The sequence below is a fragment of the Oryzias latipes genome, chromosome 19, assembly GCF_002234675.1.
Source record: "Oryzias latipes chromosome 19, ASM223467v1".
NCBI classification, from domain to species: domain Eukaryota; kingdom Metazoa; phylum Chordata; class Actinopteri; order Beloniformes; family Adrianichthyidae; genus Oryzias; species Oryzias latipes.
Window position 1 is genome coordinate 24,691,718 of NC_019877.2, and position 19,286 is coordinate 24,711,003.

At 44.0% G+C, this 19,286-nt stretch overlaps 1 protein-coding gene and 1 long non-coding RNA gene across 4 annotated transcripts in view; one reads left to right on the plus strand and one right to left on the minus strand.

Moving 5' to 3' along the window:
* Nucleotides 1-1,292: 1,292 nt before the first annotated feature.
* Nucleotides 1,293-6,353, minus strand: LOC110017195. The gene is made up of 2 exons (XR_002292505.1): nt 6,269-6,353; nt 1,293-5,493 (listed from the first exon to the last, which is right to left on the minus strand). It is a non-coding gene; the product is annotated as an uncharacterized LOC110017195 (long non-coding RNA).
* A 399-nt stretch (nt 6,354-6,752) lies between these two features.
* Nucleotides 6,753-19,286, plus strand: part of LOC101174819 (glutamate receptor ionotropic, delta-1) — a 492,295-nt gene continuing 479,761 nt past the window's right edge. For 2 of the 3 annotated variants that reach the window (XM_023949511.1, XM_023949512.1), the window contains exons 1-2: nt 6,753-7,039; nt 18,101-18,256. In XM_023949511.1, coding sequence (XP_023805279.1) covers nt 6,952-7,039; nt 18,101-18,256 — 244 coding nt within the window. In that variant the 5' untranslated portion in view covers nt 6,753-6,951. Of the gene's footprint in view, nt 7,040-8,028; nt 8,121-18,100; nt 18,257-19,286 lie in introns of those variants that run through there. The other variant, XM_023949513.1, reaches the window with a different exon arrangement.

Consider the following 19,286-nt stretch of genomic DNA (forward strand, 5'->3'; position numbering starts at 1 on the left):
ATACTTGTGTCATTGGCATATAAAAATAATTTGAGTGTATTTGATACCAAGTGGATGTCATTAATGCAAAGGATGAACAGTATGGGACCTAACATTGACCCTTGTGGAACTCCACAGCTTAAATCTAGCAGGGAGGATTTACAGTCATCCAGTTGGACAAACTGTTGCTGGTTTTAATTGTAACGGTTTAACCATTTTAATGCCAGTCCTTGTATTCCATATCTGTCCAGTTTGTTTACTAAAATGTTATTGTCAAAAGCCTTTTTCAGATCCATGAACACTCCTACTGTGAACTCTTTATTTTTCTGTCTCATTAATCATTTCTTCAGTTAGTTGCGTAATCGCCATGGATGTTGATCTGTTTTTTCTGAAAGCATAATGATCGTCGGATATTAGTTTATGTTTCTCAACAATGTGCTCCAGCCTTGTGAGAAATACTTTTTCAAGTATTCTTGAGAATTGTCAGAGTAAAGACACTGGTCTGTAATTTCTTCGTTGGTGTTTGTTACTTTGGTTTTGTTATTTTAATTTTCTTTGGAAATGTTCCTGTTTGAAAGGACAAATTTCAAGTTTAGGTCAACAATGGAATCAATGACCTTTTTTATCTCCATATGTTTTTTTTCTTTTAATTCTTTGACGATTTCTAGAATTTCTTTTGCTTCCACGGGTTTCAAACAGAGTTTGGATTTCTCTATGTTGTTAATTTTTTAGTGATCAACCAGGGGAACTGACTCTAAATGTGTAGTTGCCATGGAAACAGAAGATGAACATCTACTCCAAGACATTAAAGACAAACTCTGCTTCAAAACACATGCGGGTTGACTCAGGGTGTAATTTTTGCACTTCTGCTGTCATATATCATGTTAATTTATACATTTTCATGTCATAGTTATGCAGATGACATTCAACGTATGGCCCCTCCCACTCTGCTGCTGTTTAAAAACAGCTAAACTCCAAATCCATTCAGTTCAAAGGTGAAGAAGAGAGGCCGTTTTCATGGGAAGACAGAATCAGGGTAAACATGTGGGTGTCATAATAGACTCAGTGTGGAGTTTCAGCGCTTACATTTATTGGAGTTTTCATCTCTTGCAGGCTTAACTGCTGGTAACATTGTTCTGTCTGCTCATAAGAGAGCTGCAGCTCATTCAAAAGGCTGCTGCTGAGGCCGTCATCAGTCCAAATCTCAACTTCTTAACAAGCTTTTTTGCCAACAGGAGAGAGTTCACGTCTGCCTCATGCAACAAAAACAATCAACATTTTATTAATTGTTGATTCTCCGTAAAACAAATGGATTTTTTTGCTAGTTAACTTGAAAACGTAGTCAACAGTGATGCTAATTTTATTTTGTGTGCAAAAATCAATGAAATAGGAGAATCCTGATCAGTGATCAGGCTGCACAGGAAATTTGATGAAAAGTCTTCAAGTGATCCAAAACGCTGAAGCAAGTGTTCTAATGCAAAGGGGTTCAAAAAGGTGATCTTGTCTGTCTGTCCTCCCACGTGAGTTCAGGTGAGACGGGTTAACGAGCTGAGTCAGCCATCCTGGAGGAGCTTGGAGTAGAGCTGCTGCTTCTCCTCGTGGAGGAGTCAACAATCAGGTTCCTCTGTTTTTGTCCATGAAGGTTCGTCTCTATGTTTGTGTCTTTCTCGTCCACTCCGACACACATTTATTTATTTTTTTGCCCGCAAGCCATCAGAATTGGTTGTGTGACACTTTTTTCCCTCTTGAACTCAAGAGTCCTGTTATGAGTGAGCAGAACCTCTAAATGTTTGCCCTGATGTGCAAATCACATCAACAATTCACTCAGCGCAAAAACATATTAAAGATCACAACAAAAAAAAAGAAAAGGCAAAACAAACAAAAAAACACATTACATTTCAGAAATGAAAGCAAAATTCCTGAAATCAATACATAAAAAAAAACACTTTGGAAACAAAACTAATTTCCAAAAATCAATTTCCAATCAGAATGAAATATTTAAAAAAACTGGAAAAGGTATTTATTATGGGACATCCAACACTCACACCACTTTTGCAGTGGCTGTATTCAAAAGCCTAAAGGGCCTATATCATGCTAAATCAACATTTTGTGCTTTTAAGTGTATTATATTGTTCCTTCCTCATGAAAAACAACCCAAAGTGTTTTGATCCACTCACCCATCTCTGATTATTCCTCTAAAAACCTGCTCTCTGAGCACCAGCCCCTCCCAGTCCACGAAAACGAGTGAGTTCTCACATTGTGATGTCACAAAGTGAGGACAGCCCCTTCCAGGAAGAGTCTGTGCTGCCAGCTCCACCCCCAGGCTAAGACACGCCCACTTTCTTTGTGGAGCTAGCGGTGATCAGCTTAAAGGCTTTCCTTTGATTTGCACAATTTGAACATCCATTTTTGCAAAGGTTCGAATGTTTGTTTTCGTGGGAGAAAGGCAGACACGCTGCCGAGGATGATGTCATAAAATGGGCGGCACCCACAGCGATTGAGTCGTCTTACTTCTGGGTTAGAAAAGAACTCTGGAAAATAACTCATATTTAATAAAAAATGTGTTCTTTTGTGCCAAAGGTTATCTGTTGTCATGGATATAGTCTACTATGATAAAGAATAGCAAAGTTTAAGCCCTTTAAAGAAATATTGGGAAACAACTTCCAGCTGAAAAGGTGAGCAAACATCATCCAATCAGTGACATCCCATAATACCTACGTTTTCAGATTTCTTATTGTCATTTTTTAACACTTCTTTTTCATTTCTGAAAACCACTTTTGTTTTCCAAAAGTTTCCTTCGAAATGTTATTTTGTTTCATTTTTTTTAATTGTTTTTTTATTGATTCCTAGACTGTAATGTCATCAAACACATCGTGTTGTGTTCAGGTGACAGCCATCTTTATTTTTACACAGATCCCCTGAGAGCAGAACCTCTTCAAAGCGGATAAAAGAATGAGAAACAGGCTTCTAATTCCTTTAGTTAAAAATAGATGATTAGAATGTGATATTTTGGACAGAAAGAGCCCTTGAGGAGTATTTATAGTTCCAGACTGTCCAACTCGCCTGTGAATGGCGTCCTGCCTTATCTACTTTCTTTGTTTCAACCTCTAATCTTTTTAGGAAAACTGCCACAGTGATTTGTTTTTTGTTAAATCCAAATTCAATTTGTCACCTATTTTTTAAGGAAAGTCGTTGGCACAGTCATGAATGCAGACGGTCCACCCGCCGTCAGTCAGGCGGGTATGACGCCATTCCAAAATTGAGTGACAGCTGGGCAGCGCAGGCGGTGGCAGTCGGGTCGCCGGCCGGCAGCAGCTCTGACTGGACGATGTGTAAATGTCGAGCACATCAAATGCCAACGGCCGCCTGGTGGACCGGGACAATGTTACCTGCACGCTTGCACTGCTTGTTCATTCTCACTGTACAAGAAAAAATAAAACTACAAACTACCTACAAAGACAAAGTTACAAACTCAAACCGCTCAGCCTTATTTCTGGTGCAAATATCACGAGTCGTGCACACTAGAGTCACGATACCTCGCAAAAAAAAGGAAAACACGGGTAAAGGAAAGCCACACGTGTGGGGTGGGGGGGTCCTCACTGTGCTTGTGTGCGTGTTCACACACATGAAACAATGGAGTGGATAGAGTCCACGGTGGCCTGGATCGGACGGTGGGAGCGGGGCCACGGGACGCCGGCTGGAGGATGGCGGGCTGAAATCGGCCAATCATCAGATGAATTGGGGGACCTTGGAGACCCTCCTATGAGTCTATTATCGCGCTGAAGCCATCCTGCCACACGCCTGTCACTGAACTGCCACAGCCCAACCTTTAAACGTGTCGGCGTGGCCGCTGTAAAAAAAATCATCCAGTCACCACTTCATTTGAACTTCTGCTGAAAACCTCGGCTGCCGCTGCATGGCGTGTAAAAATGCCTCCTGATAACAAACGCTGCAGCGTGGCCAGCTGCCAAATCTGCTGAAACACGAGTATTTAAGAGGTTTTTTTAGCTGTGTGTCTTCAGATGTATTTCTTTCGAGACGTTTAGTTTTCTTTTCTCTGTGGCTGTTTGTTGTGTTTTTGTGCAGCTGCAGTGTGAGCTGTAAGAATGTGCGGTGATGGTGCTCGACAGACGGGTACGCTGGAGGAGGATGCAATTAGACCACTGTTGAACAAACACAGAAGAATTCCTTTTCAGGCTGCTTTGTCTGCAGACAGAATATTATGGTATGTGTGTGCTGTGATCAGCTGCTAGTATGAAGGACTACTTGCAATAAAAGTTCTATTTAGAGAGAAGTAAAGCCTTCGTTTCTGCTGCTTCATCTCAAAATGACTATTTTCTGCAAAAGTGTTGCATAGTTTGAGTTCGGTGGATCTCCAAACACCTAAGAGCAGCACAAAATCGGAGACGGTGCCAACAAGAGATGCTCTCATATGGAGCCCCAAATTAAAAAAAGAAATACGACCTTGTGGTCATCCTGAAAAACAGCAATGTTAAATAAAAAGCATTTATGGGATGAAGATTTCTTGGTTGACTGTGTGATTGCACATTTAATCTTTTCAATTATGAACAATTTGGGACTCCATACTGTCAGCTCTGAGGATGAAGCTTTCTGTTCAGCTCTGAACCTGCTGACTCTTGTGCTACGTTCACACCAAGCATGTGACATGCATTCTTGAACGCATGTATGGTCCATGGTGTTCACACTGGAGACGCAGGGAGGCACTTCTTTTTCACTAGCTACTGTTTACCAGCGCATGCCTGCCAGCTACAGTTGGAAGAGACTTGGTGCAAATCTGGTGAATCCTGCAGGCTTTTTCTTCCACAGCTTGATTCTGATAAATGAAAGAGAAACCTGACATTTATGCAATTAACTTCATTACAACACTACCTTATAGCATATAACTACTGCAAAGTAGTAAATCCAAAAGGTACTGTGAAGGAGTAAAGAAGCCCAAAGCTGCTTTTCTCAGCTTTAGAGTCCAAACGGTTGAACAGTTAGAGTAGTTCAAAGAGCCACTAGAGCCAACGCTTCAGTATTAAATGGAACAGCAACCTTCTGCAAAAAAATTCAAATGATATTGGTCACATGACCTACATAGAGCGACATGTACTGTATGACTGTAGGAACAGTCGTGACAGCAAGCGACCTCACCAGGCCGGTCAGTAAATATTGGGACACGAGTCTGTTTACAGACTTATGGAGACGAGTAAAGAAGACCAGTAAAACTCTAACAGACTCAAGCCCTGAGTAAAAGCAGAAGAATAAGGTGATCTGTGAAGTTGTGCTGAATGATGTGTATGCAGATATTAATATCTATTTGATCTAATTCTCTTATTTTATTGTGGTAGAGAAGGACATTAAATGTGATGTCTTTGTATTAACAGCACTGACAGTAAAGGCCTATTCATGTCATTTATTACAAGCAGCTGATGAAATCCGCGTGTTGAGTCCTGTAGTAACAGCTGCTGCCAGCAGGGGGAGTGATACTCCACCTGTGAGGAGCTGCATTCACTGTGATGAGAAGAAGCAAAGGAGACGAAAGTCGCTTTAACTCAAAATACAAAAACAACGAGAGAGATGATATTAATGTGGTGATAACAAGGAAAACCTAAAGGGATTTTAAAAAACAATAAAAGACAAAATATACAACTTTTTGAGGAATCATCCAGGTTTATTTTCTGATTGTGCAAACTTACTGCTGTAATGAAACAGCAAAGATGCTAATGGAATACGTTTAAAGATCCTGCAAAACATGTTAAGATTTTAAAGATCAAATACTTAAAATATAACTGTTACCGACGTTACATTTTCCTCATAATTTCACCTCATTGAAGCTTTGCTTTGATGCAAACAGTGGACGACTCAAAGCATCTGCAGGTCTGATATCATCAACATTTAACCTGCAAACTAAGTCACGTGATTCAAAAAACAACAGGAAACTCCTTTTCTCAGTGGACATAAAACCTGTAGAAAGGGCGTGAACGTGAACGCAGCATGTTATACTGGAGCCAAAAAGCGCGCGGCTCTTCCACTGATGCCCAGATCCACGCGCGTGCGTCCCCGGAGCTGGACTAGACTCAACCAAACAATTAAAAGACATTTCGAAGTAAACACAGAAATATCCTTTAATTGTAAGATCAGGTGTAGCAAATGTTCTCACGCGCCGCTTCCGCGTGCACAACAGACAGAGTAACAGAAACACATGTTAGTGACGTCACATACACACTCAGCAAAAACACAAGCCCTGATTTGATGTCAGACACCTGTGACCCCACACTGTACTCACCTGTTCACCCCTCCCCCTCCCTTTGAAGGACTGTGCCGAACACGTGTTGGATCCTCCTTTTGAAAGCGCGCGTTGGACAGAGCCGTCTCCGTGCGCGTGCATCCCTCCTCAAGCCGCCCGCTGCCAAGCGCTGCTTCACGCGCGTGCACGTTGAACAGAATTGAGCCCCCCTCTATGCTCTCCACACTCACGCACAGTTCTGCAAAGCTCCGCGCGCCTGCTGGTCCTCTGTGGAGCTCGCGGCTGTGCTCGGATATGAATGCGCGCGCGCGTGAGAAAGTTGCCCCTCAGCCAGGCGGCGTGTGCTCCGGAGCTCCAGCCCCATCAATCCTCCAACTCGCACCTCGTCTATCCCGCGCCGGTCTTTCCTCCGGTTCCGCGTGCGGCTCCGTATACAGGCTCTGCAGTCACGTGGGTCGGAGGAGAGAGGGAGGTAGTGAGGGAGGGGGTGAGCACATCCCTCCTCCTCTCTGCAGTCCTCAGTGTGTCTCAGACTCGGAGCTTCTCCGGATCTGTTGAACAACCCCCCGCGGTCTGTCCCGGGTTCGGCTGCCTCCAAACCCGAACCTAGTGGTTCCGTGTTCCGCCCAGGATTTACTTCCTCGCTCTCCGTTGCGCACCGCAGATCGTGCACTCACTCAGCCGCCCGCGCGGAGGACCGTTGATGCGCGTGCTCGGCTCTGATGGAGATGGAGGTGCTGATCCTGATCTTTCTGTCCCTCCGGATCTTCCAGCCCGACGCAGCGCGCGCGGACTCCATCATCCACATCGGTGAGACGGGGTGGGGGTGGGGGCACCTGAGGGGGGTGAGATCCGAGCAGAACGGGCAGTTCATGTGTGGGAGCGCGTGCTCGGACTGTCAAACATCTTGTTGCTCAAATGAAAGTGTGACAGGAGGACGGCACGCACGCGCACAGCAGCTGATGGAGCTGCCTGCTAAGTGCTGCGGATCCATTCATCAGTCCATGAGTGGAAGCCTCCATCTCTGAACACTGTCTCATTTTCTCTATGAAAACCTACCGGGTGGGAGGTGGTGCTATCATGGGGGGGGGGGGGGGGTTGCATCGGAAGTTTCCTCATTTGTAAGCCTGAACTTTCGATCAGACGTGAGGGAAATGTTGATGCTGTCCAGCAGAGGAGGAGATGACTGAGGGGACAAACGCCGACTGTTTGGGCTGGAACATGATGCGTGGGGGTGGGGGCGGGGGGTGAAGGAGACTGCACTGCTGCCAACAGCTGCATGCATGCATCCCTGCTGTGACCTGAAGGATGAATCCGTTTTTGAGGAGAACATGTTGGTGACACAGAACTTTGCAGACACTTGTTGCTGCAGGATTTCTGGCAGTGGGGGGTGGGGAGGGGTGGGGGGGGATGATGTCAAGAGAAACTACAGTTTCTGCAGGTCTGAGTCTGTCAGACGTGGAAAGCGTTGAAGATGCTGCTAGCAGAACCAGACAGAACCTGAGTCCAGTGTGGCTTCAGCTGGTGAACATCAGCTTCTTCATGTCAGGAACTGATCGTTTAAAAGACGCAGCAGACTGAGCACGGTGGGAACTTATTACCTTAATTGATTCAAACATTCAATTAAACAGGACAAAACAATAAAAAGAGATGACAACAGCAGCAGATAACCTGACAAAAGTGCACCTGAAACCAAGCATTTAATGCACGGGGGATAATTGACTTAATTAAAGGCAGCTGTAGATGATTAGGTGAGACTGTGAAGCCTGAAAACAGGACATGAAACTAGAAAACAGAACTACAACGGACAGGAAAGGTACAATTCTCTGATTCCACGACCTTGAGTGCTCAAAGACTCGGAGCAGAAGCTCGGTGAGGACAGACGGCAGCGGTGAGACGACATGCACTCTTCTGCTTTGACGGCAGACCGGCAGATGTCTGTTTTAGAGAACGTCAGACTCTGACTGCTCTGCAGAACTGTTCTGATGACTGTCACATGCTCACAAAGTGAGATCCTCTGCAGGTGAACCAAATGTCTGATGGGGAAGTGTGCAGAAAAAAACGAATGAACCCGTAGAGGGATTTGTTGTGGCCTGGTTGTTGCCTTCTTATGGCTTCATTGTTGCTTGCTGCAGCCTGTTATGGCTCCATTGCAGCCATGTGCTCAGCTGTGGTGGCACTGATGGAGCTGTGTGGCAGCGTTGCAGCTTTGTTGCGGCTTGCTGCATGGCTGCAGTTGTCTTACTGCTGTGATGTGAAACTACAGCAGGCCTTACAGTTGACAAAACCTTTGACCTCTGCTCCATCTTGGTGCAGCCTTACTATTGATCAGTAACAACTTGTCCAAATCTCCGGTCGTCCTTTTGATTGGTAAAAGAGCTGAGGTTGTAAAAAGAGGGAGCTGGACGCCTTCTGACCCACTTTCGTCAGAGGAGCTTGGTCTGCTAAAGTTGCTCTTATTGTATCACAGCAGCAGCTGCTTTCTCTAATGAGCAGAGCTCCCATTCTTTGGTTGAATGTGCACAAAATCAGCGAAACATCTGCTGCTTTTGATTTGTGCCTGGATGAAAGCAGCAGAATGACGGGGAACACAAGCAGCCTGAGGCCCACAAACATTTCTGCGCTAAATGGATTCAGGTGAGACGGCAGCAGGAAGCTCCGCCTCCAGACCTGTGAGGCTCGAGGGTGTGGTCTGGTCACACCTGACCTGCAGGTTGAAGTTGTTGAGCGTTGTCAGACATTTGTCTTTGTCCTTATTAGGTCCTTCTTCCTGCTCAGGATAAAAGGCGGTTGGAGCCGAGGTAGAGTAGTTAAGTTCTGATCAGAAGGTTGCAGGTTCAGCTCCCACGCTTACCGGAAAAGACCGTGATCGACTCACCCAGAGTTGATCCTAAGCTCTTTAAAGACCACGCCCTCTTTTATCTATTGTCAATACTGTGATTAACTATGATTTTGCTGTTTTTAGACAAAGTACCAAAACAAAATTGTCGCTTTCTACGACTTAGTTTCTGCAGAGCGACGGGAGTTCATCAGAAATTCACCTCTGTGTTGTGGGTGGGAATGTTGTCATGGAGTAAGATCTCCCCCACTTCCCATCATCCTTCTGTCTGTGTGCTCTGCTGCTTGCTCACAGCCCCTCACACCCACAACCTAACATTTCCAGTGCAGCATAGTGGCCAGCAATGTTGGAGCTGCACCGATTCCAGCCAGATTCCAGCCGTTCCAGATGAGGAACACAAAGACGCGCACGGATCAAGGCGTATTTTAATGTGACGTCACTAAAAAGAGCTTTTTTTTCTTCGTCTGCTCTGATTCACCACAATTTGAATAAAGACATACCCAGAAACCCAGTTTTAATCTTAGTTTTCCTAATATATGACCTTAATCATCAGACAAACCCCACAAACATGTTAAAAACCAAAAAATTAAGCTTTTCATCAAGGCTTATCATGATCATCCTGGTTAAACTGTTGGTCAGGATTAATCTAGTTGGTCTGTCTGGTGTGCAGGTTCAGCTCAGATCTTTGCACAAGGAGGTTACTTCTCTGTTTATGGCTCCCGTTTGTCCCAGGTGGGTGGTTCTGCCCTGTCCCAGCTCCTTCAAATGTCCCCCCATGCCAAATAGATAACAAGACAGTCTTTATGAAAAGACAGAAGAGGAGAAATGACCCCATTCCAGGAGCCAGGCGGTGGACAGCAAATGATTTACGCTGCTGGGGTGACGGTTAGCAGGAGCCGCCTGGATTTGGAAAGGCCAGTAGAACTGCTGGAATCCAATCTGTTGAAGCTGGCAAACAAACAAGCAGCTGCAGCCCCCCCCATACACACACAGCCAAACAAGATTAACCAATCCAGTTAGAAAGCCACGCAGAAGGTCCCGCCTGGACACCCCTGCGTCAGCGCGCTCACAGATGCTAAAGTGGACACAGCAGCCCTACAGGAGACGGAGCGGCTTTAGCATCCTTCTTAATTATCGGAGACAAACGGAGCTGGAGGAAGAGGCGGGCTCATTGGGCACACCTTTCCATGGGACCCCCTCTCTTTGGGGATTTCAAGCAGATAATAGGAGTGAGGAAAAAAGACTCCACTCTAATAAAAACAACCTGCCCCCCGCCCCCCGGTCAGTTAACAGTCAGGCAGCATGGATATGGACCTGTCTGATGGATGGATGTGTGTTTAAACTGTCTAGTCTAATAAATCAATAATCTATGATGTTCCTGCTGTTAGATGAAACATTACACCATCATCCCTCCTGATTCCCATTCAGGCTTATTGATCCACAAAAGTCACCCCCCCCCCCCCCCCCCTCCAACAAATGAAAAGGAGCAACACAGTTTTTGATTCAGAAATCTAACAATTACTGTGTTTCTGATTTATCCTGTAACATCTTAATATCATGCTGTTCTTAAGCCTTTCAGAGTAAACTATGACCATGTGTGTGATAATACCTTAAAAAAAATGAAATATTAGTTATTTCTGCAGCTCGTTTTCTCACCCAGAAGTGAGAGACTTGATCTCTGAGGCTCCGCCTTTCACTCCACGGGGGTGCCGCCCATTTCATGATGTCATCCTAGAGTCGGCCTCAGCAGCTTGTCTGCGTTTCGCCCACGAAAACAAACATCTGAACTTTTGTAAAGATGGATCTGCAAATTGTGCATATAAACAGTTTTTCCAAACACTGCTAGCTCTGAGGGGAAAGTGGGCGTGTGTTAGCCTGGGGGCGGAGCTGGAACCGTAGATTCTTCCTGGAAGGGGTTGTCCTCACTTTGTGATGTCACAAAGTGAAAGCCTGCTTGTTTTTGTGGATTGGGAGGGGCTGAGGCTCACAGAGCAGGATTTTAAAGGAACACTGCGTGAATGGATCAAAATACCACTTTGGGGTTTATTTTTATAAGGATTGAACAATATAAAACACCTAAAAGCACAAAAAGTTTATTTTTGGATGATAAAGGCCTGCTAAAAAAGGCTGTCTTGTTAATTTCATGGTGTTTAAACTCATGTTTTCAGCTGTTTCAGTTAAGTTGTATTTTGGTTTTGCTTATTATTTATTTTCCAAATGTTAATAATCATTGACAGTGAATGAGAAACCCTTTATCCTTCTTGACAGCTATGAACAGCGAACTTTCAGCTAAATAGTGTTTGAACCTTTAAAGATCCTCTCCAACCATCTTTTGATGTTTTTAGCCAAAAAAACTTTTCTGGGATGTTGAAATTCCCCTCTCAGTTGTGTCTGTTGGACTTTCACTCATGGTGAGCTCAGTTATTCCTCTAACTTCTTACTTTCATTTTTCCACAGAAGTTATGTTTAATGTGAAACAGAAATCTAAGAACAAGCTTCAGAGATCTGTTCCACACCTTTATTCAACACTTCAGCTTAAGTTTGAGGCTGGACTCAAAGTGTAAACCCTGCTCTCATGATTCTGCTCGATGCTGTTCCTCCCCATCCGTCACGTTTGCTTGCAGCAGAGTGGGTCCTGGGTTCAGTTTGGGCCAGACTGTCTCATCTGATAAGAATCCCCTCATTTTTCACATTTCATGGAGCGATGTTGGTGATCGGTGCTGTCAGACAGCAGCGAGGAGCAGCAGCTCTGGAGTTTGTGGATGTGTGGGAGACATGCATGAGGACGGGCTCCAGCTTCAGGCTGTGTCTCATTTCTGGATCTCTGCCGGCTGATGATGTGTGACGGCTGGCCGCTCATTCTCAGCGTCAGTGAGAGTGGCAAAACGGCAGCTTTTTCACATTCTCCTCACTTTCCAGCAGGTCGCACTTCGGCGGCATCACTTATTAGGAAGTTTAATCACAGTAATAGTCGGGTGGTGCTCCACTTTCCTGTGTGCTGTCTTTAGACAAAGAGGGGCGGAGGAAGAATGTCGTCCAGAGTTCTGGATGCAATAAATTGTGATGCTGCTGTTCCTGCAGTTGGTGTTTTTTTGCAACAATATAAAGCGCAGCATTATTCATCAGGCACTAAATGCATTCTGGCTCAGAATTGGAATAATCTAGTCTGTTTAAAGAGTGAATCTAAAAGTTAATCCATCACCATACTTAACTTTGACTGGCCAGCAGCAACCAGCAACCTGGAGCTAAACTGCTGCATCGAGGCTCAGACGTCTGGATGGACGTTCAGGTCCTTCCTGTTCAGGCACACATCGTCATTTTCCTGGTCATTGACTTCATTACCGGCCAATAGAAACGTTCCTGTTGGGCTTTGGTTTGACTGGTGATAGTCCTTCAATGCAATAATGAAGACACCAAAGCAAGGAATGTTACAAGTCTGACGACAGATGGCAATCAATAAGCACAACATTTATGATACTTGATGTGTAAAACTCATTTCTGGAAAAATGAAATGTCTTCTTACATGATCAACAAGCACTTTACCTTTGTCCTTAGTATTAATACTTATTGATTTGTTAAATGATCTGTACTTGGACTGGTAAAAGTACTGGTAACTAAATATAAGTTAAGAACTGGATTATAATGGCTACGTAAAAAAACCAAAGCAAGGTAAAACATGAGGTGGGATTTTATGAATTCACTCCCATTCCCTTTCAAGCAAATTAAACTATTTGACCAACGTTCCATTTAATGGATTCAATGAGTCCTTTGGATGTAGAACCACAAATATAAATAAAGATAACTATGGCGGCATTAATTTACATCCGTGATGCCACATCCCAAAGGTGCTCTTTTGGGGGGAGATCTGGTGGCTGATGAGGCCATTGGAGTCCATGAACTCGTCATGTTTACAAAACCAGCCTGTGACCCAAAAACCGGCGTTTGAACCAGATCATGGAGAAAGCGAACCGTCACATCCCTGCGTGTGAATTTCTTTAACTGCTTGTGTTTTTTCATTTTTTTCATTATCAACAATTGATGACTAATTATCCCAACTAAGTTTGATGTTTATGTATGATTATATTTTTTGTTGACATTTTTGGTTCTTTCATTAATATATATATATTTTAATTGCTTGAAAAGATCCAATTCCAACAAGTAAAATCCTGAACAAATTCACAACTAGTCAGTCATGGAGCCACCAGATTAAATCAAAGAACCCTAACCTAACCTAACCTAGCCTAACCCTAACAATAACCCTCTGAAGACGCTTCAGTCTGCTAATGAGTCGTACAAAACATCCCAGTGACGTAGAGACTGGTGAAGTCAGGTCAGTCAGATCTTCAGCACGCGTTTCATTTATGTTAAAATGTTCTGCAATTTAATGTAAATACGACATCTGAGTCTGAGCAAGTGTGTCGCCCAGAGCACGAGGCTTAATTATACAGAATTGAGTCATTAGTATTCTTGTGGGGGGTGAGATATCCAGGTCGGCACAGCTGCAGTTCAGTAGAACGCAAAAGGAACAATCTCATTTCCTGAGTGTACTATTACTCTATGAGTCCTCTGCATAAGCTTTCCTTCCCTGGGGGGGTGTACCCTCTGCTGATGTGCCACATGGGCAGCTTAAAAGAGAAATGATACCTCTAGCACTGATGAAGGTCTTAATGGGAATGGATTTTCCTATATGAGGATGATGAGGGGGATGAAAGCCTGTTAGTATAATTGCACTGAGCATGTGCAGAAAGTGGCAGCAGGCAGGATGAAGGTGTGTTTACAGGGACTTTATTGCTGCAGCTTCACACTGATGAAAATTATCTGACTTTGTAAATAGTACAAACTGTTCCCTGTAGATTGATGTATGACAGGGTTATGGTCACAGAGCAGTCGTCCTCCTTGTCATCTGTCTAGGGTCACTGCTGCTGCCATACAAGTGCTCTGAACTCTCACCAAGAAGGTGTCCTGTTCTCTTGTGACCGACCTTGGTGAGGGTTTCGCCCCTCTGGGGACCCCCTTAACTCTGTGGTGTGCGGTGAGGTTGATGGCTGGTGAGGCGCTGGATCCTCTGGAGTCAGATTTACAATGAAAGAACTGAATATTTCATCTTTCATCCAACAGCAGGAAACAGTATATAAGATACACACAATAACATATTTGTACTACAGAGAATATTTCTTTCATAGACATGGACAGAACACTCCTGTGTATAAATTATTCGTATGTACTGTAAACAAATTAAAGTATGCAGATGTGTTCAGCACACATTTCATTTTGACGGTCAGAGGGGCCGTGGACGCGAACTGTCAGCCACGCCCCTTTCAGCCTGCCTCAGGGCAGCTGTGGTACATCAGTAGTTCCCCATCACCAAGTATGAATGAGGAGTGAATGAATCATGGACACATTGGAAGGACTTTAAGTGTCTGGAAAAGCGCAGATAAATCCATTATCATTGACATAAATGCAATCATCAAAGCCCAACTGCTCAGTCATTCTTTTACGGCAAGCTCCCACCAACTTTGCTTCTTCACGTTGCTGCCTGGTTTTCCTCATCTTTCCTTTTCTCCCCTTCCTTCACCGTCTCTCTTTGGTTCTTTGAAAGTTCAGGAAGGGTCAAAGTTCCTTTGTCTGATCCAAGCCAGAGTTCAGATGAGCATTCAGAATTGCCAAACCAGGAGGACCATCAGAAGAAACCAGACCAGCTACAGCATGTTTTATGTTAAGTAAATATCCTGGAGACATGCTATAGGATAATAAGGATAATAAAAACAAATTCAAATGTTAACATGAAGAGTTAACTGTAGCACCAAGGTGCTTTCACAAAACTTTGAAGTCCAACATTGTAAAGAAAAGTATTTATTGCTGGGAAAACATAACTATGTGTTTTAGGGAGTGCTTGGACACCAGGTGTCTCAGCACCGTATCCATCCAGGTTCTGCTGCTGAATCCAATCAAGTGCAGAATTCAAACATGAATGCAGAGTTTAGGCCTTAGTCCCAAGTTTCTTTTAGAATTTACTTTTATAAGTATTCATTGTGTGGGGGGTCATGGGTTGGATGTGTTAGAGCAGGGAGGCTAAAGGCTAGATTGGGGTTTTCTCCTTTTATTTCAGTTTTTCTTTTTACTTGTAAAGCGCTAAGTTGCACAAGTATGAGAGTTGCTTTTTTTTTAATAATTGAAGTTTGATTGATTGCGCTGCCCTTATAGGTGGGCTCTCTGCGAGTGAAAGACGGTCAAACCTGAGCGGGCCACGCAGGACATATCAGGATCGTATAGCAAAAATGTTCATGCACATTTTTTTCTACAAGCATGCTGCGGGTGACAGGTCATGGTGAACACTTCACACACAAGTGAGGTTCATGTAGGTGAGACACAGACGTGTGATACAGATCCCCCCCAAAACCAGCTCAAGGGGTTTGTTAGTGGTGTTCAAGTGAAAAGTGTGTGCTCTTTGTGTTTACCCTGACTGTCAGAAATAGGAAATTAGACTGATAGTTTGTGAGAGCATCCTATGGACATATCACGTGCATTCCTGTGCATGCAGGCTTTGCACGTGGTCAGTAAAGAGCCAGTACCTTAGTAACGACTAGAGTGTGGCAGAAGGGCACTGTATGTCAGCATCCCACATAGGTCATAAGTGGGTGTAAACTACAATTTCCTTACAAATACTTAATGATACACCCACCACAATGGTACATTCCATTGTCATGACATCCCTTAAGCTGGCCGTACAAGCCTCAAGAGAAGTGCAAGCCACACCTGTGCTCCCTTAAGATGCGGCTACTTCTACGACCCTCTACGGACCCGGACGACCCCGAAACCTGAAGTACTCGTTCAGGTGAATCCCCCGGTACAGGAGGCTAAGGAATTGGTTCAAAAACAGCAGTTGAGAATTGTTTTCACCTTAGCAGCACCAGGTGACATTCACAGCTGCTTTCCCTGCTTTTTGACCAGGTGGCGCTCAGGGACACAAACGCCTACGCTGCATTTGATTAGCTGCCAAAGCAGGACGAGGCTTAATAAACATAACTGCTCCAGTACATTGTTTTTGCAGTAGCAGCTGATAAATCGCATTCGCCTAGAGTCCTCCCCCGAAAAGAAATAGAGAAATGCCTGCAAATGTTCCCCAAAGGTCAGAGTCACAAATCAGAGGTAAATGTAACAGCTCAAAGTGAATTTCCACGTTTGTGTGCCCTTTAACCGAGCACTCGCTTGGAAATATCACAAACCTGTTTGCAACACTCTAGAAGCTTTGCTCCTTCATTTTTTTTTTGGTCCTGTGTTGAAACATGTAAGATAACACCAGACTAGAATACTCGTATCCACATCATCTGTAGAGTTAAAATCTCTGGAAATGATTGGCAGAAGTGGTGAAGACAGCTGTGGTAGCAGGTCTGTGAATTAGGTTCTGCTCAGGTTCTGGTCGTGCAGAGACCAGACTTCCTGTCAGCCTCCTCTAGTCCTAATGGCCATGTTGGTGATAAAGGAAAAGGTGTGTTTGACTTTCTGCACTTTAGGGCAGTAAAGGGGAACCAGAATGAGTACAGCTGCAGCCAGAAAACTCACAATGAGTCGCACCTTCAGAGCCAAATTTCAGAAAAGTCAGGACACTCAATCCCACGAGGTCCCTGGTGGTCACAGGATGGGGCCAGTGTTTGGCAGCAGAGATGCCATCAGTGGGTGAAAGTCTGAATGGGACTGTAACTGTAAAGAACTTTTGACTTTAAAGCAAGGTACAAAGCGCTTTATGAGTAAAGTCATTTACTATTCATCAGGATCAAATTACCCTCTTGTAAAGTAAACAGCATGAATATGCAGGCTGGCCTGCTACTGCAGGAATACTTCAGTTCTTCAGCCAGACTAATCAGAGATTCTGATTGAAAATGACAAATCAAAGCAATGTATCAACTGCATCTGAAAGGAAACAAGCCCATCAGATTACAGAAGCACTGCAAAAGGGAGAACACTGGAATTGGAGTGTGATTTGGGGCTGCACAGTGGTGTAGTGTTTAGCCATCTTGCCCAACAGCATAAGACCCAGGTAGAAATCCTTGCTGGGACCTTTCTGTGTGGAGTTTGCATGTTTTCCCTGTGGATTTGTGAGTTTTCTCCAGGCACTTCGGTTTCCTCCCACAGTCCAACAACATGCTCCATAGTTGATTGGAGACCCTAAATTGCCTCTAAATGTGGATGTGTGTAAATGTGTGAACCTTTGACAGCATCACACAGCTCACCAAAAGTTGAGTGTGTCATGTAGAATTGGTGGATCCACACCTCTTCTGTAAAATCACCAACCACCATTTCCCAAAATGGCTTCATCCGTAGTTGCCCCCAAATGTAAGGAGCTCGGCCTGAAGAAGACGCCGATGTCTCCTTTGACTGATGATGAGTGCTAGTGCCGTGGCAGAAATGGGGATGGATCTGCTGGAAATCAAAGAATTGTTCACATCCGTGTATTTGAATGACTTGTCGTGTGAGTTGGTTTGTTTTCATTTGGATAATTCTGACTTAATGGAAACAATGTAATTGTGAAAATGCTTTTTTGGCATTTTTTTAGAATTTTGATAAAGTTTTGCGCATATGATGAATGGATGGATGTGATGGAAATGCAGCGACTGTTACAAGTTCAATGATGGCAATGTTGCAAAGGCAACTGGATGGGAAAAAGGGGGATTCCATGTGAGACTATAATGCAGTGATTCTTTGGTGCCAGCAGACTTATTTTCCATCTGCCAGCAGTGTCTTTGAGTGGTCTGTCCATGCGGTAATGAGGTAACTAGAAAAACTAAAGATATTTCTCCATCTGAATCAGAGTTCCAAACATGCAGCTGTGTAAAGGGTGACTCTGCCTTCATCTCTGTCCCCATGTTCCGGTTGTTGTATATTAGAAATAAGAGAATTTGGTTCTGCAGACTTTAGTTCTTGCAAAGTCGTGTCTCATTTTCTTTATTCATCTGAGATCTAGAGACGCTGCTGTTTGACTGTCCAGCTGCCTCTGAACTAACTTTCTGTGTCCATGTGTTCTCCCTATCCAGGCGCCATCTTTGAGGAGAATGCGGCACGGGACGATGAGGTGTTTCAGCTCGCTGTGTCTGACCTTAGCCTGAGTGACGACATCCTGCAAAGTGAGAAGATCACGCATTCAATAAAGCTCATTGAGCCCAACAACCCCTTCCAGGCTGTGCAGGAAGGTCAGTCTGCTTTTTTTGTGTAATTTCTGTGAATTGCTCTTATCGCTTGAGATGCTGCTGCGTTCTTGGCTAGAGGGCAGCACTGAGCCCTCCTGAAAGAGCTGGACGGCTTTGGGTTCTAAAAGCATTCAGCTAAGTTCATTGATGCTGCACAGCATTGAAGATAAAGGGATGAAAACCAGTCATTGTCTTGATCATGAATGGTTACAAGGCTTTGCTGATGATGCACTGCTGTGATTAGTTGACCAGTTGACTTGTTTGCATTGGTGGAAAAAGGATCAGTGTTGTTAAAGGAGACCGTGTCTTGTCCTCATGAGCATATCAGAACCTCAGTCTGGGGGGGGCTGGATGAAGACTCCCCGTCCAGCTTTGAAGTATACTCACTTTGAAACAGTTCAAGCCTCCAGATTGAATCTGACAACATGTTCATTAAAGAAGTATATTCAGGGAAAGCAATAACATATTGACTTCAGGTTTCAGACCATTGACTAAATATAAGAACTTGACTGAGTGCCCCCCCCCCCCCCCCCCCCCCCTCAGGTTCCAAACAGGAAGTATACCTGCTAGTTTCAAGAAGCCAAAATCCCATAGACTTTTATAGAGAAATAAACAACTGTTACTCAGCCATTCTATTTGTCAGAATAACCATTCCTGCTCTCACACCTTTTTAACATGTTTCTTGATGTTTTACACTTTTTTTTTATAATATTTTTGTTGTTGTGCAATGTATTCAAGTTATAAACTGACCAATCAGAACTGACAGATTCCGGGTAGTGGTAAGGGTCTAGACTTCCAACAAGCTCACTCTGTATTAGTGAGAGTGGTGGCCATCAGGGACGTGCACAGGATTTTAGAGGGGCAGGGGCTCAAAGTCAGAAAACGGCAGCAAAAACACTTTTTTCCCCTTTAAACAATATGGATATTAAGGAAATTTTAAAATAAACTACTAATAGATAACTACTCATCTATGTGACCTGTGATAAAAATACAATTATCATTGTTATATGCAAACAAATTATTGACATCATGA